Here is a 17,882-nt window from a genome sequence, read left to right as displayed (position 1 = left end):
CTTTTCACAAAAAAAAAAAAAAAAAAAAAAAAAAAGGAAGAAGAAATTCAACGTTACATCCGTACCTTGTTAAGTGATATATATATTTTTATTCTTTCTTTTAGTCTCTGTCGTGTATTAAAATGTCAGTTAGTATTAGTATGCTATGAGCGAGTATGTTTTAAATCTACGGTAAGTATACCTTTTTTTCTTTAACAAAAAAGGGAAAACAAATTCAACGTTACATACGTACCTTGTTAAGTGATATACATATTTGTATTCTTTTTCTTAGTCCCTGTCGTGTATTAAAATGTCAGTTACTTTTAGGAAATTAGTATACTTTAAATCTACGTTAAATGTACTTTTTTCTCCTTCTTTAAAAAAGAGGCGGAAAGAAATTCAACGTTACATATGAAAATTGTTAAGCAATACATATGTACATTGTTAAGTCAACATATGTACATCGCTAAATTATACAAAAACATATGTATCACTTAACAATTTATACGTTTTTCTTCTTTTTCTTAGTCTCTGTCGTGTATTAAAATGTCAGTTACTATTAGGAAACTATAAGCGAATATACTTTAAATCTACGGCAAGTGTACCCTCTTCTTTCTTTAAGAAAAGTGTAAAGAAAAGTCAACGTTACATATGTACATTTTTAAATTCTACAAATGTTGTTTTTCTTTTTCTTAGTCTCTGTTCTATGTTACAATGTCATCATTTTCGAAACTGAAGAAATCTGAACTTTTATATCATTCTCTTTGTGCCATCTTTGTTTCTCTTGATTTGATTTAAAATATTTAATCGCTATTTCGTAATAATTTGTATAATATTACTATTTGAAAGTAGTTGAAGCTATATTTACTTGGAAGATAAAAGATACAACTTTTCGAATATTTCAAGGTATTTTGAAAAATAAAAAAGTGCTAAATGGAATACTTAGATTAAGAAGAACCAGTATAGTGGCTTTGTTTTTATAATCAAAACCGATGGTACTCGGAACGTTCTACGCAGGAGACTTCAATTCCTCGAAGAAACGTATCGCTACTTTCTTCTACGAAATCGCGTTAGCTCTACAGCATAACCGTACTCTGCGTATCATGTAAACGCTCTAGGACGTCCTAATCTAAGTTTCTTAAAATTAAAAATAGTTTCAAGAAGCTATTTCGTTAAGAAAAGTAACATTATTCCAAGTGCCAATTCCGAGCGGATATTCGACGCGATTTTTTTTAAATTTCAATCGTATTTTACTCTCATTAACTTCCTCGAGTTTAAAGGAGAAAAAAATGAAGTGATCGTTACTCGATGATTTTTCGTCGCAATTTTTGTTAAAACGGCAAACATTTCTCTTTTTTTCTTTTTCAAAAACCGCAGCGTGGTTAAAATATCGCAAAAATATTGTTGAACCTCTGGTAGAGTGGGAGTTTGTCGCAAGTATGTCGCGACAGAAACGCGAACCAGGACGTTACGGCTTATGAAACGTGGAGGCGACTGTAGGAATCGCGGATGACCCGGTTTTTATCGCTTCTCTGATCGGCGCCCACGAACCCGCGTACGTAATCGTCGTCACTCGAAGCCCGAAGAACCATATTACCGCATTGTCTTCTTAACAAAATTCCCAGCTACGATGTACAAACCCTACCAAATAACGACGACTTACATGTCGAAGACGCGATACTGTTTCGTGTCTTATTACCAACGCGGTATCTTAACAGTGATAAAAGAGGAAGCTTTCCAAAGAAGACGGTAGAACGAAGTGATAACGAAGCTCGTCCTTAACCACTGTGAGTCGTTCCAGTACGAACTCTGTGTTTTCGCTGACCTTCGTGGAATAGATTTAGATATCACGTTCCATGATACTGCAGAAATTCGAGATCGGGTCTTTCTGTACCCCGCACATATTTGTGGCTCTGTGTGCGAAATTCTAAATAGGATGCATGTAAATTACGCAACGTTCGAAATATAGTTGCTTCAGATTACGGCTTACACGATCGGTTAATAAATTACGAGCGCGCGGGGTTAGGTTGGAGTTACGTCGCTGAAAAACAAATTGCAGAGAAAAGATTGTAAGGATGTTCGATAGAATTACAAGCGTGACAACGTCGAATATCCTCGCAGTATCTTGTTTTTTTTCGGAAGAAGGATGTTGAATTTCCGTTCCAAAAAGCACAATTTCCGTGGTGTTCGCGACAAGATAAACCAGTTGCGACAAACGCCCACTATTAATACGTTTACCGAGTATATTTTCAGATAAAGTATACATGTGATTGCCGCTTGTGTTATAGAAACAATAAAGCGTATTTATCTGTTAAATTATAAAAAGATTTGACTTCACTTCCTGGTCGGTGAGCTTAATTAGATAATCAGTGACACTTCCGTGTAAGGAAGTTGATACATACGCAAAATAACATTGTTTTAAATAAGAAAGCGTAATTCTTAAAATGTTTTATTCGTTGTTTAAATCGAATCACAGGATTTTTATAACTTTCCCGTCAGTTGAGTATCTCGTTCCTAATCTCTCGTTTCGAATATGTGTACTTTAATGTAATGTAATATAAAACGTAGAGTGCAAAGTAAAACGCGAATTTAGGTTTCTATAATTTTGAAGCAAGAATTTAATGGGAAGAATTAAATTTCACGAGTAGAGCGGTTAATGTCTAATCGGATATATCGCATATCGAGATACCAAACCTACGATCTCAGCATACAACGTATGATAGAAAGTATATATTTTTCATATTTTGTGTTATTTCGAAATTCGGATATATCTGTTGCAATAATTCATATAACGTAGCAGAACTAATCGTTAATTTTTTAATTAACTTAACGATATCTTATTTCATATGTATTCATTTATATGTATTCATAAATATATACATATATTTCGTATTTGTATATGTATTTTATATCTTGAAATATTATATTATATCTTAATATTTTATTAAATGAATGAAAATTTATCATTCGAAGATGTTTGAAAGAGAACTGTTATCAACAGTATAAGAAACTACAGATCATCTATGTATAGCACACCAAAATGCAAATGTATCTATTCGTCTGCGATAGCTGTATCAACTTAGATTAGGTCTTCTTTTTCTTAATAGTATAACGTAATCAATTGATGTCAGAAAACATCATAACGTGATGTGATCAAATTACCAAGATCTCTTATATACTTTCAATTCATCGTCAATTCGTATTATATACTCTTTTATCTACAACAACTTCCAAAGATAACTTCCATTTAAATAATATTAAGTACACGTTCACTTAATATTGATTTTACGATTATTTCTATTAATATCTCTTCGACATCATACGCGATTACCTCAAAACCAAATAGAATTATTTCACCGTTAATTACGAACACCAAAATCAAATAGAATTACCTAACCACGCCTCGAGTATTTCTCACATTAATAATCCGCGAGAATTAGAAAAACGAAATCACAAAGGCTCTGCACTCGACAATAACCGAACTCACATTACCTTAAGCCTCTTTCCTCTATCCAAAGGAACGCTAAATATTTATTTTTACAAATACATCTTTCATAGTTTAACGACCATAGTTTATAGACAAAGCGACCGATAAAGCGCGACATAGTTGCAATGGAATTCCTGCTGCTTAAATATCATCTGCGATAATTCGCGAAAATCGAGAAGGTAAAATTTCACATCTGTTATTGAGCAGCAATCGAGCGCAAGTTATTTTAAAAAGGGGCGTGTAATCGCGACGGATTCGCGTACATATGCCCGCAAACCGTAAAGCGGTCGCAGCAAGCGCACACCTGTCCGCGCTATAGTACGGACATGTTATTTACCTCGTATCGTTCCTTTCCCTTGTTGCCGGCGTTATCTTTCTGTCCTTTCTCCGGCCGTTTTTGGGAACGTTCAAAAGAGCCCTCCAAATCGGTCGCTGGACCGGTACTGACTGCGGGCAGTGCGCGGAGGAACGACCAGCAGAGACTATCCGAGCTCGCGGACTCACGCCAAACAACCAGAGATGACCTCATCGTTTTTCTTTCTTCCGACACCCCCGTTTGATCTTTCTGCCATATGCACCGCTTCTCGTTCCTCTTCTCGCTGTGGAACCGAGTCCCTCCTACCCGAACAATTACGCAACGTAATGTCCCGTACATACGTAACCGGCAGGCCTCGAAGTTTCTTTTTCGAATAATCTTCAACCGGATAACGTTCGATTCAAGTTCTGCTCGGTTCCATCGAGCTTCTATGTAGCAGTATACGGCGGCTCGTAAAAATATTCCGATCCTTGTAGAAACTCTTTACGTTCGATACGGATCTGTCACGCGTTTGCTTTATTTTTTATTTGCTTTATTAACATCGTAGCGAAGCGAGGCTGTTACGATTATGTTGGTAGATCTCAAAACTAATCTGGAAATAGATGTAGATGAAAGCTATTTACGAAGACTTTTGTATGTGAAAGTATGTATTTTGCAGGAGCCGAGCAAATATTTAAATATTTAATTATCTAATTACGGCGATAAGCTTCGATATTCGGTGGGATTACCTTTAACAATTATTACATGTTTAAGGTGTCTGTTTAGTCCGTACATCAATTTTTTTTTGTTAGTTACATAGTCACGAACTAAGGTATTGGCACACTCTCTAAGGTAGATTCGACCAAAGTAGCTGAATTTTGTTTTCTTCTGAGGAGTTGGGACTAGTTTACTAGGTGACGGATAAGAAAGATTTTAGGAAAGTTGCAGCTTTCTGCGCGTCTTTATTTAGGTTTGTAAACACAATTTAAACAACACATTTTGAAGAATTATGCCAGCTGTACGTATGCTGAAAATTTCATCGAAATCGGTCGATGCAGAAACGAGCGTAACAGGCGTCGAAAGATGAACAAGAATATGGATTTATTAGTTACAGGCCGAAAATCTGAATTTTCTGAAAAATCTGAAACAGCAATCGTCATCGTTTTTATCCGTCTGTAGCTCATAGCAACATTAACCGGTTTCGATAAAATTGTCAGTACATATATAACTAACATAGATCTACAAAGCGCGCTTATCTCAGTTTTTAAACCTTCGTTACAATTTCAGATAAGAAACTTGTAAGAAGTGACTTTTACTATTTTTCCCGCGATTCTGACCGTCTGCAATTTTTTCAAAAAATTTGTTTCGCGTCATCTCGTTGGTTACGAGATTCTTCCTAACTTGTCAAAAAAGTCGTGTGGTCTAACCTAAAAAAAATTATTCGGTTCTAAGGAGTGTGCCAACACTTTCGTTCGTGATCGCATCATATGTGTGGTGAACATCTTGTAACGTTTAGTTCAACGACTCGCGAAAGTATTCCAACGCTTATTTATAAGGAAATTTTTAACTATATCATTACAGTTGCGAACGTAGTGCACGAAACTCTTCGAAACGTATCATTAACAGGTGGCGACTATTACGACTATAATAATGAAATTTTTAAGCAATCTAAAAATGTACGCGAAAGTTACTTTTCTGAGCGATCATACTCGTTACTCGTATGACCGTGAAGAGTATTTCGCACTTATTTGTTCTATTCACATGTTTGTTCTGTGACATACACATACGTGGAATTATCTAAATCGCATCGTGTCAGTTACGTTAAGCAGAGATTTAAGCGGTAGACGTGCTCTAATTGTCCGCAAAAATTCGTCTCGATTCAAGTGATTATCGCAAAGATTATAAAATAATCATAGAGTCGCTCAACCGTGTCGAACGATTTAGAAATTGCGACGATTTAACAAAACGCCAACAGAATAAGCTTAATGGCACGAGCAAGTGTCCACCGGCATTAACACATGCACTTTCACAATAACCAAAACTTTTCTGATAATATCGACTATATCGACTAATATGTCATAAAATAGCTCGTCAAATAACTTGTACTAAAATAAAGTGTTAGCCATAATTTCGATATTCACCTAACAATATGAATTTTGTAAAGAGAGTAAAAAAAGACATTGCAATAAACGTCATGCCGAATCGTGTGTACGTAACCACGCGTACTAAACTTGTTTAAAATCTACCATCACGAAATGTTCATAATTTGGTGAATTTTTTATAATGCAAAATATTTAGCGTGTGACGTAAAACCGCTGTAATTTAAAATATTCATAGAAAGTGTAACGCCTCGCTCGATATTCCGTATCTCATAGAATTAGAGTTCATCCGCCTACGTGCAATTAAAAAGTAAAATCAATTTGCCGAGTATAGCTCGTCGGATCGTCGCGATGTTTTTACAGCAGTTTCGATAAAATGAAACTGTTTGTCCGTTAATTTTTACATGTGTATATTTTTATACTTCGCACTACGTTACGCCGCTGTTTGATGTTCGAGTAATCAGGTCATGAGGAACTGTATCAAGTGATCGCAAATAAACGTCTACTGTATCTAATGTTCATATAGGAACGAGAGTAAATCAATTTAACCCTTTAATTGAAGTAGTGAAGCTTACATATATATTACGACATATATTAAAAAGTGTAGTGGGACTTTCGGAAAGGTATTTATTTGTTTGCACGAAACGAAACATCTTGTACGAATTCCGATTTCAATGAAGATATAATTTTTACTTGAAGTAATTACAGGAAGGATCAAATAATTCATTCTGCTCCGGAGATAAAATTAGACGAGAAAATATTTGGTTTTTGAAAAGTACATGAAATGTTCTTTTGATCATAACGCGTCTGTTCCAGTTGTTCTAAAAATATTCGTGTTTGCCTTATTATTTACATTCAAGCAAGTCCCCCAATGTATCGCCGCAAACGAAAAGGTCGAAATAGTTTCCCTTTTAGATCTGATTGTTGCGTTTTTCATTGAGAACAAGTCAATAAGTAGTCGAATGTTACTGATGGAAATTGAGTATTAAGAGGATAAACAACGTTCAAATAAATATTCGGAATTTACTTAAATAAATTAATGTACCATCGTAAACGATTGCAAATAATAACATTTATTAAACGTTATTACCGCAGATAATCGGTTCTTGAAGCGTGCAGCTCGGACATTTTGTTGATAAAGAAATGGTGAAATATTCCGATAAATAAAGCGATACTAACAGGAGTTGGTAGTAAGGTAGGTATATTATACTAAATGCAAAAAGTTACAATATATTTGATGTTTGTTTTTTTTTCATTTTCCTTTAACATTATTTCTTTCCTTTTGTCGTAGTAACGTTGACCATGGTTGTACACACAAACTGGCCTGATAGACCGAAATAAAAATGTATACTACAAAAATTCACAACTTATTCGCCATCCTCTAATTATTATATTGTTATAATTATTTGTGTTTCTTCATATTCCTTTCTTCGTTCATTATATTTATCTTTTTTATTAATTATTATTATTATTATTATTAATTATTATTATTAATAATCACTTAAAAACGAAAACATTCACACTAAAAATTTGCAGAGCTTTCGTTCAGGTATAAAGAGGTAATCTCGCGTGCACGTGGCCTCTGAACACTTTGTTTTCAATGCGTTTATACGTGAGATGCACACTGATGTATATATATATATATATATATATATACTGAACGGTACAAATGAACTTACCTAAAGACTGTATATACATATTGAAAATTGAAATAAGAGCAAAGATCAAAGTGCTACATTCTACTCGTCGAGGCTGGAGAAGAAGCTCGTTAAAATACTTAGCCATAAAAATTCGTTATTGTATTTTAACCCTATGATTTAAGAAAGAATAAATTAATCAACTTATTCGATGCGTAGTTAATAGCGTGATTGTTTGGATATATAAAATTTTATATATTATTATTTGTACAATTGAAAATATCATCATACGCAGATATAAAAGGCATATCAGTATTTCATCAAATGAAACAAGCAATTCGCTATTTTACAATGATCCTTTTTAATGATAAAATTCTTTTACGGATGAGTGGACAATTACGAGCAAATATTCTAATTTGTCGACGTAACGAACAATGCGGCCAACTGATTACGCGAAATTACCTCTTTATCCATGACCGAGACAAAGCAGCATCATCGTGACATAATACAAAAGCAACGTTTCATAAACATCGAATTTTGTTAGAGAAAAATGATTCCACCGTGTGAAGCTATACGCAACTAAGATTACATATACATTACAGGAAAATTTGTAGAGATAGTAAAATGAACGTCGATCGCCGATGATTCTGCTATATCTCGGACATAGCAATTGTAACGCATTCGATTACAAACTATTGCGGATGTTTAATGTAGACTACGTAACAATTTAATGGATCAATAAGAAAGTAAATAATTACTTTTCACATGTTTTCAGCCTTAATATTGTAGCATTTTGTGGTTTAGTCGCCGTGCACTTTGTAATTTCTGGCAAATTTCAACATTCAGTTAATTTATCACCATCAACATATTGTTATCACCTCTGTATTTCTCAGCACTATTAAAAAACAGTTTAATTTCTGTTCGTCTCCTGTATTTTCATCTGTGCACTTGGGTTAGGGCGAGGTGTATACGTACGAGATGGCACATAAATTACTATATGCGCTACCACTGTTTCACGACGATGGTAGTATTGTATTACTTTTTACTTTGCACTTACGATTCTTCTATATTGTTTCAATGTTGGCTTGATAATTTTCTTCTGATTATCCGATGATTTTTAGAACGATCACAATTTACAGAAACAAAAGAACAATATCTCCTGGTTTGAAAAAAGGAAAAAAAAACACGTGACGAATAGGCCAGAAAAAATATATTGCCCTGTCTCTAATAATCGCAGGACTCATCTTGCAAACTGTTTCTAGAAATTCGAAAATATTTCTGATGCTTTTTTTTCTAATAAACACAATTCTCTCTCGTTCGCTCTAGCTCTCTCTCTCTCATCCTCTCGCTCTCTTTCTCTCCTCTGTTTTATCTGCCCTAGCACCTTTATACGGACACGTGTCGAAAATACAGATAGGAAAATACTATCTACATATTAGGGTACTTATGAAGATACAGGAATCAAAATATTCCTCAATTCCATCTGGTGATATAGAATAAGTGCACGTGCTGAATTTATCTTCTCCATATAAAGGATAAGTTAGATCGACCATCTAATTTCGCTAAATCGCTGTTATTACTTCATGCTGGTAAAACTATTCGTTCGTAAGATAACGTGTAGATTGAAAAACATTTAAAAGTGTGCCTTAGCGCCAGAGAGCTGACAAAATCTTCGAAAATGAATATTCATATGCCTACTTTTCGATCTAATTATTGATATGGATTATCTAATTATCGAAGAAAAGAGTCAGGTTAAAGAAGTTTATAAAATCTTCGTACGAACATTTATCACTCTTGATCGAACTTTGAAAAATTTCTATTTATGTATGTATAATAATTACAAGAATAACGCTAATTACGTTAGTAAGCAAGGGAATATTCTTTCATCAATATACATTGTTAATCTTACGAGGTTTCTGCACAAAGTCAAGCTAAAATTTTGTGTTGTTATAACGGTACTAGGTCTCTTTGTTTTAGCAGCGCACTGCGAGTTCTGCGATCACCAGAGACTATCAAACTAACAGATGTTAGATAATTCTCAATTAGTTTGTTGTATCAACTATGAAATTATAATTTTGAAATAGCATTGCCCTCTTTGTATGACTTTGTATGAAAGAAGACAAGAAACAAAAGACCGATAAAAGGAGTAAAGAGAAAATAAGAAAGAGACGAAGACGAACATAAGAAGAAAAGACAAGAGGCTAATAGGAAAAGATACGCGAGGAATAGAAAAAGGAAATTGAACAAAAAATTAGCAGGTTGGAACAAAATAGAGCATAAGCGACACGCGGATGAATTAGAAAACGGCGAGACCAGCTGCAGTCTAAAGGTACTGCGCCACTATCAACCGATACCGGTCGATTGATAGTTGGCCATGTTTTGTGAAAAAATCGACTGTGTCTTTTTGTATGCGACCACAGAACAGCCGCAGTTCTCTACTCGTTAACCAACACCGACCAACTACACCTATAAACATTATTGCCGACTTTCTACATGTAGATGGAACGTTACATCGGCAGTCAAGTAAATTAACTCGAGAGCATATGAAGTGTACGGTGATATTCCATAGTTAAAATGATTCGTATCCTCTCGTTTTAATTTCGTTTAGTTTGGCTCGTGACTTATTTATACGACAGCGGAATTCGCACCGCTTATGTCTCCTTAATGCGATTGGCAAACGAAGAAAACTAAAAGAGCGACGTATAACTTTCATGATATTCATCCAAAGGAAAACAAAAGGTATGTTACCAAATCCTAGTTCGACATGTATCTGTATGTGTGTAGGATCTGTATGATGTATACTTCTAACACTGTCACTTGCTTTTATATATCGCACACGTGCTACGAAGAACACGAAAGAACTTAGTTCGAGTTTTCTTCTGTCACTCTATCACAAAAATTGGCAACAATTTTGTTTCTTGGATGTTGATTTCTAAGAAACGTGGGCTACGTATCAGGAGACAAAATACACCCATATTTCTGGAGAGGATATCACGCGTCGCTCTGTTATACGTACATATGCAAGTGGATGCAGTTCTGTTTTCATCGTAAAGTCTTGTAAATTGCCTGACGTCGATGTATGAAGAACGAACTCGTAGTATTTATTTCATCAAATATTCAACGAACTAAGTTGAACCTTTAATGAATTATTTTACTAAATCATTATTCCTTATCCACGAATACGATAAACTTAGCTTAAATGCGATAATCCGATTATCCTACTCGAGTTCGTATTCCATACAGTTTGAGCTGCGTCATCTATAGTTGTTGCTTGACAAACGGTGCAAGCGATGTTTAAGCGTAAAAGAATAGCGCCTTTAATCACGTTGTGTGGCATACGAGATAGTCCTGGATTTTGTGTTCAAAAATGAGGATGGTAATTATATACCGATGACTTGTTCAAGAAGAAAGAAACTGGGGAGTGCCTCTTCAACGTTGCTTGAAGTATTAGCGGCGATTTTGATAACTCAGATTGTTGGGATTACCAGACTGCCGCATACCACCACCTCCCCTTCCACCATCACCACCTCGTGAAAATCCTCCACGTCCACCTCTCGTACCATGTTGGCCACCTCTCATCATACCTCCGGGTCCACCTATAAAACAAAGAAATATAACATGGTGGTCACACTTATAACTATTTTTTAACTGCAATACAATTATCGCAGCGTTTAATATATTTTTCGTGGATCTTAAATGGTATTATGGAGCTATTATTCTTTACTTTAACATCTAATTATCTAATTTATATATGCATTTTTACAGCCTTTAAATGTAATTATAAAATACATCACATGCGTGTGCATACCTGGTCCTCGTTGCTGTTGCTGCTGTTGCTGTTGTCCTCCCATTGCTCTCATATTGCCATCATTAGAATTCAATCGACCACCGCTACCTTCCATCGTTCTCGGCTTAACTTTCTTTTCTTCCACATTTAGCTTTTGTCCATTTTCAGCAGGATAATAAATCGGCTAAAATTAACGATAAACAATTAATCCTTTTGTACGTTATATCTTGTATATGTTATATCCATACGTATAAACTAACCAAATTCTGTAACACTTTGCTAACGACTTGTTGATCTTCGAAAGTGATGAATCCATAATTAGGCACTTTTCCCGTGTTATTTCCCTGCGGCCCCTTGCATCTATCATTTGATTTACTGTGTATACGCAACTCTACTACCCTACCATAAGATTCAAACACTTGACGTAAATCATCTTCTGATGCATTGTGCGGTAAATTCCCAAGGAATAATTGGTGGGCATCACTATATTGACTTTGTCTTGTACCACGACGATCGCCATCTAAAGAATTCATTACTTATTTACTTATTTTACAATATAGTAATGTGTGTGACTAATATAAATAACACGTAGAAAATAAATATCTTTTAACAATGCTAATATGAACTACATTTACCTCGTTGTACTGCTCCTCCTCTCGGAGCTCGCTGTTGCTGATGTTGTTGCTGTTGTGGCTGTTGGTTACTAACTCTATGAGTCTGTTGTTGAGGCGTAGAAACACTAGTTGTTATAGACAGTGCAGGTCCACTACTAGTTGGATGTAGTGGCGATCTATCGTCTAAACGCAAGTTCGTCATTGGAGGCTGAGAACAGATGTTACAAAGTAGTTTATATCTATACTTTGTCGACATCTGATTTGTATAAATTACACAATAAGCAAAATCTTAATCGTTAAAAATAACTATTACAATTATAAAATACATACCGGTGACATAGACAATTTGGGAGCTTGAGGACTAGTAGCGCCAGTAGTACTGGGGAATGATTTCACAAGATTAGCGTATGTTTTCGGCCCGCTACTAGTCACACTTGTATTTGCCACTTGATGTTCTGGTTCGGATTCTTGTACAGAAGCGGTAAACGTTTCAGCCTCAGGTTGTTCACGACTCTCATTTGATTGAGTTTGCGGCTCATTTTCTGTTTGTTGTTGTTGTTGTTCGGCTGCAGGATCCAGTTCCGTTTCTTGTACAAATTGTGTTTGTGACGTAGGTTCTGTTATATATTGATGCTGCTGTGCTGGTGGTGGAGGTGGTTGTTGTTGCTGCTGCTGTTGTTGTTGTTGTTGTTGTTGTTGTGGTGGTGGTGGTGGTTGTTGATTAATTAATGGTGCTTCTTCATGAACCGAACCATTTAATACCTGTTGCATTACAGGATGTACCTGAAATAACATATATAATGCACAATATAGTATACAATATTATTTAAATAATTATATTTTAGGATAAAACTAACATGAGTCTGTTGCGGCGGTGGTGCATAGTATATTTGTTGCTGTTGTTGAAGCACGGGTTGTTGTGCGGGAATAAGCGGAGGTTGAACTTGAGGTTCAGTAGATGCAGCTGGTGTTGAAAGCTGCTGTCCACGATTTTGATGTTCATCTTCCTCTGGTTCAGAACGCACTCCCTCCTCCCCTTCCCTCTCTCCAGGCTCACCTACACCTCCTTCTACACCACCCACATCTGTTTCTTCTTCATCAGGAAAGATCAAATCTTGGTAACGAAATATATCATTATGTACATAATATGTTTTTGGTGCTTGTATGGCTAACACAAATGTTTGTGTAAAACGACGCATTGGTTGTCCAGCATTAGATAGCTCTCCTGATACCTATAATTCATATATAATTCAATTAATACAAATAAATTTAGTATGTATTAGTCTCATAATTTTTAGTATTAGGTACTAATTAATACCTTAAATGGATATAAAAAGATTTTTTATAATCTCTGTTAATAGTGTCACTTACTTGCACGACAACACCATTTTCAAGAGTGAGCTGTGAATCAACTTGGCTTATTTTAGCATGACAGTCTCGGAAATTTAGTTGTTGAATTTTTTGATGTATTTGCTTTTGACCAATTGCAGGAGTCGATTCTCGATTGGAATCTAATCCTCCATGCACGAAGGATGAATGTTGATTATAAAATCTGCAATAATATTAAATATAATAATACAAAAATATTTTAATTTTGCACTGTAGCTTTTTCAACATTTTTTTTACATTTAAAGAGGTATTTCTTCTCTCTTTCTTTCAATTACCTATGAAGATGTGCAGGAGCTTGATTAAGTAAAGTATAATATTGTCGGACAAATTCACGACCGACATTCTGCGGAGAAGGGGATGCCTCCATGACCATTTTCTTATCCCTAACGTCTGAAATAATACTTTGCTTAAATAGCAACAGAAATTTTATGTGGTAATTATGAAAATTGGAAGCTTAGATGCCTGTAACAAAAAAACATACCTGTAATGTTTATAGATGTATCATACTGTTTGTATACATAAATTATATCTATCTATTTTTTGTCACAATATAAGTATAATAATATATAAATATATGTGTAGTTCAAAGAAAAACAGATTAAATTGATCATGTATATATTGTAAAAGGTATACAATATACTTAAAACTACATTAATGTTTACATATTTAATATTATGTTATTTAATAACTTATCACATTTATATATAAACATAAAATAAACATAGGAACTAAATATTGGAAACAAATACACGATATAATGAGATAAAAATTGTAAATATGCACATCAATCAAAGTGGCTATCTATGGATATCACATGAGAGCGATGTGCTTGGATTAAAAATGGTCATAAATAAAATATTTTTTCTGAAGTAACTGATTCATCAATCGAACCTATAGTATTTTTATAAAGATTGATACAATAATCCTAAAACATAAATATATGAGTGTTAAAACATGTAATTTCAGTAATTTGTACATTAAATTGTAATCAGGCGCGCGTACAGTCTAGTCTTGATAGAACATGTGCTCGCGTAAGTACAAAAATAACAGGAATCTTTGTTGCAAAGCAGTTACTTAAAAACAAAAAACTGTAGATCATCTCTCAACTCGTGTGCTGCGCGAAGTGCGAGGTCGAGGGCAAGGGGGCCGCCCGGTTGCATGAGCAAGCATGGCGATTTTTCTTGATCTAAGAAATGGTAACGCTAAACTCTCAATATAAAATTTTAGCAAAATGTTTCGATAAGTAACATAAAACATGAGTATCGAAACGTTCAATGATTTGAACAATAATTTACGAGCAACAAATATCGTTAATTCATGAACACTTTTCACAGTCTCGTATCATGCTTGCCTTCCTGGTTCGTTCCGAGGTCTTCTCTGTGAGAAGTCGGATGAAAGAACATCGGCAAAGCCGATCTTATGGCGTTGTACACTCACCCAATGGAACCACTTATGCGTGACACAATTCACTGCTTTCCCGGTAAAACGAGATGCTGCGACGAAAACAGAAAGTTTCTACGAGCAACAACAGTTCACAATAATGTTAATTATAAAAACAGTTCAATGTATGAGTCCTCCAAGCACCTTGATGTCAGCACATGCAGCGGAACCTGCACAGAAACACCGGTCGTATAAAGATAAACGACTCTCTTACAGAAGCCAAGACCTTACTCGTGCTGTGCGGGTTTTACAGGAACTACATCATCAATCGAACAAATTCCAGAAGGGCATTTCCTTGCGTATACTACGTCGCTGATTGGCTATTTCAGTTCTGCTATGAAAACAGCCAATTACAATTTAGATTAAATAGAAAAATTCTGTAGACAAATAAACGTGCTATTGGTCCAATAATACGCTCCGTTCTACTGGAACTTATACATTATTGGGTGATTTATTAAATGACTTATTTTGGAATTATAGTTCATTATAAAGTATAAATTATTTTGAATAGACAAGAACAATATAATTAAATGACAGGTTTATTTGTTATATTGAAAATACTAAAATTGCGAATAAAATGATTATATTAATAATAATATAGTTTATAAGTCTTATAATTCATTGTTTCAAATTTTTACTATTTCTTTTACCTACATTGTATGTATGATAAATAAACACAGTTATCTTCTATTGCCATCTGATGATAGAGCATCAAACTATATATTTAGTGTGTTAAATATAAATTAATTAATTTTTATACATATGTTTTCTTTATAACAAGTATGAAAATGTTCTTTCATTCACATATTACAAATAAATAGGAAATCAATATACACACATATGAAAGATGGGTATAAGAAAACGTTTCATAACAAAATTCATTAAAATATCACTTTTGTCTTTTTTTCTTGAAAATCTATTTATAACACTTTTATTTAGTTATTATTGGAATCACATTATTTGACAATAAATAATTACATAGAATTATAGAGACATAATACAAAACTAGTATATATACATGCAGATAAATCATATTGTAAATATTCTACTACAGACTAGATCATCTAAAAAGTTAATATCTTTCTTGATGCAAGCTTAATTTTCTGTTGGTCCATGAGACATTATTTTAACAAATCTTAAATGACTTATATTATTTATTGTTAGATATACTTCAAATCTACATGTTTTAGGATTCATCGGCAACTGTTTCTATTTCTCTATCTTCTGACATTTGTAGAGTATGACTTTGTAATCTGGACAAACTCTTCTCTTTCGGAATGTAACATTTTGCATGCGGTACACTTATCTTCAAGCACAAACATATCACAAAAAAGATATTTCATTTACTCAAAGTCTTGCTCTAAACATGGATAATAAGTTAAACTACTTATTAGACAGACATTGTATGTTATTTGTAAAAGGATAATGGCATACTAGAAACTGTACATTAATAAATAAATGGTAGATAAGATATATTTTTTTCTATTGTTTTTATTTGAAATAGGAGATTTATAATCATTCTGCTGACAGCAGAAAAATCAGTGGTATAAAGAAAAGAGATGTATAAAAATAAAACAGGTTTGAAATTAAAACTGTAAAGGAAATTTTATATGTACAATTTGTTTCTAAAAATTAATTGAAATACGCTAAACATTGCTAAAGACGTGGTAAATGCCAATCACTTAGTAACTTCTTTTAGGATTGTGAAATATCCTGAAATATACAATGATGAAAATAATGTATTGAAAGTTACATACAATTATATATAAATATAAATTAAAATTATGTCAAAATAGGGTAGTAAAGAAGGGTGGATACAATAGTAAAAAACATATACATAAATTCGTTTATATATAATTTTTACAAATTTGCACTACATATATTTTTGTTTCAATACATATTTTTGCATTAATATTATACATACGTCTTCATTTATGTTCCTAACAACACACAAATTCATATAACAAAACAAATAACAAATTCAACCAAATAACAAAATTCATCTGTTATCGACCAATCACCGCCACATGCGTAGTATTTCGTTACCCCTTTCCGGACACAAGTTTAAGCTCAATAGATTTGTACTCCGTCCTTTTAATTCCTACATTCATGACATAGTATGTAATTTTTTTTATTACAGTACATATGTTTAATGCTATTGTAATGCTACGATAGAACGGCTAGAAATACTATTGTAATTATTTTTAGATATCGCCAAATGTAGTTTCATTTTATTGTACGTTCACTGCAGATAAAACATTTAAAAATTATAACCTATGGAAGATCGCCAAAGAATAACTATTAACCGATTATACTTTTTATAATGTGATGAATATATATACTGTACCTTTTATCCATATCATATAACTCTGGTATTCTATAACTATAATTTGGTATTCTATAAATATAATTAATAATTGACAATGATAAATGCAATCTCAGTACTACAATACAAATAATTGGGAATCGCTAATCAATCAAGTACATTTTAGAACCAAATTATTTGATAATTATTTTTACTGCAAAACAATATTATTAAATCAGAAACGATGATATGAGACGTTTTCTTAAATGCGGTACAAGTGTGAAATACTTTATATATGTATATTGTATATATATAATATTGTATATATATATGTATACACACACACACACAAACACAACATGTAACACTGGGCAATACCTACATCAAAGTTTATGAAAACAAGAGTTCCCAATATTTACGAAACACTTGCAGTTTTTAAAATCATGCTTTTAATAATTTTGTTGTATTATATTTCTTAACGTTCGAAATAAAATAATTGTTAATTTTTAAGGTTTAGTAGTAATAAAACAAAGCATAGAATACATAATATATTTAATTATATAAAGTACACAAATGAAAAGCTTTCATAAAATTTACATACCAAAGAATTTTTATAAATAAATAAAAGAAATTTAATTGTTCTGTGAAAAACTATGATGAACATCTATGCGATATTACATTTAATCTAATTCTTCATGCCTTTCTACAAATAAATTTCATGATATTATTTTATGTATATTTATAGTTCCAATTAAATTTTATAAAATTTTACCTGACAAGAAAGTTGTTCAAAAATTCTTTGATTTGTCTTAACAACCAAAATATTTCGCAACACAGAACGAAAGTATCA

The 17,882-nt window shown here is 33.4% G+C and overlaps 2 protein-coding genes and 1 long non-coding RNA gene across 4 annotated transcripts in view; all 3 read right to left on the bottom strand.

The window, feature by feature from the left end:
* Positions 1–3,988, bottom strand: part of LOC100747471 (SPARC) — a 9,751-nt gene extending 5,763 nt beyond the window's left edge. The window contains exon 1 of the mRNA XM_003484485.4: positions 3,804–3,988. The gene's annotated coding sequence lies outside the window, so the exon portion shown is untranslated. The remainder of the gene's footprint in view (positions 1–3,803) is intronic.
* A 3,056-nt stretch (positions 3,989–7,044) lies between these two features.
* On the bottom strand, positions 7,045–14,974 carry LOC100747231 (ras GTPase-activating protein-binding protein 2). Of its 2 annotated transcripts, none has more exons than XM_003484483.4 (9): positions 14,725–14,974; positions 13,563–13,749; positions 13,270–13,450; positions 12,756–13,130; positions 12,229–12,681; positions 11,920–12,106; positions 11,545–11,804; positions 11,306–11,468; positions 7,045–11,093 (listed from the first exon to the last, which is right to left on the bottom strand). In XM_003484483.4, the coding sequence occupies exons 2-9, from the start codon at positions 13,658–13,660 to the stop codon at positions 10,945–10,947; spliced, it is 1,866 nt and encodes a 621-aa protein (XP_003484531.1). In that variant the 5' UTR covers positions 13,661–13,749; positions 14,725–14,974; the 3' UTR covers positions 7,045–10,944. The 2 variants fall into 2 exon arrangements, with proteins under 2 accessions (XP_003484531.1, XP_024228283.1); XM_024372515.2 differs by having other exon boundaries at positions 13,563–13,677.
* Positions 14,975–15,669: 695 nt separating this feature from the next.
* On the bottom strand, positions 15,670–16,707 carry LOC117152585. Its single transcript, XR_004462982.1, has 3 exons — positions 16,652–16,707; positions 16,344–16,440; positions 15,670–16,081 (listed from the first exon to the last, which is right to left on the bottom strand). It is a non-coding gene; the product is annotated as an uncharacterized LOC117152585 (long non-coding RNA).
* Positions 16,708–17,882: the final 1,175 nt, after the last annotated feature.

The sequence above is a fragment of the Bombus impatiens genome, unplaced genomic scaffold, assembly GCF_000188095.3.
Source record: "Bombus impatiens unplaced genomic scaffold, BIMP_2.2 scf_0013, whole genome shotgun sequence".
NCBI lineage: Eukaryota > Metazoa > Arthropoda > Insecta > Hymenoptera > Apidae > Bombus > Bombus impatiens.
This window is presented reverse-complemented; position numbering and strand designations above follow the sequence as displayed.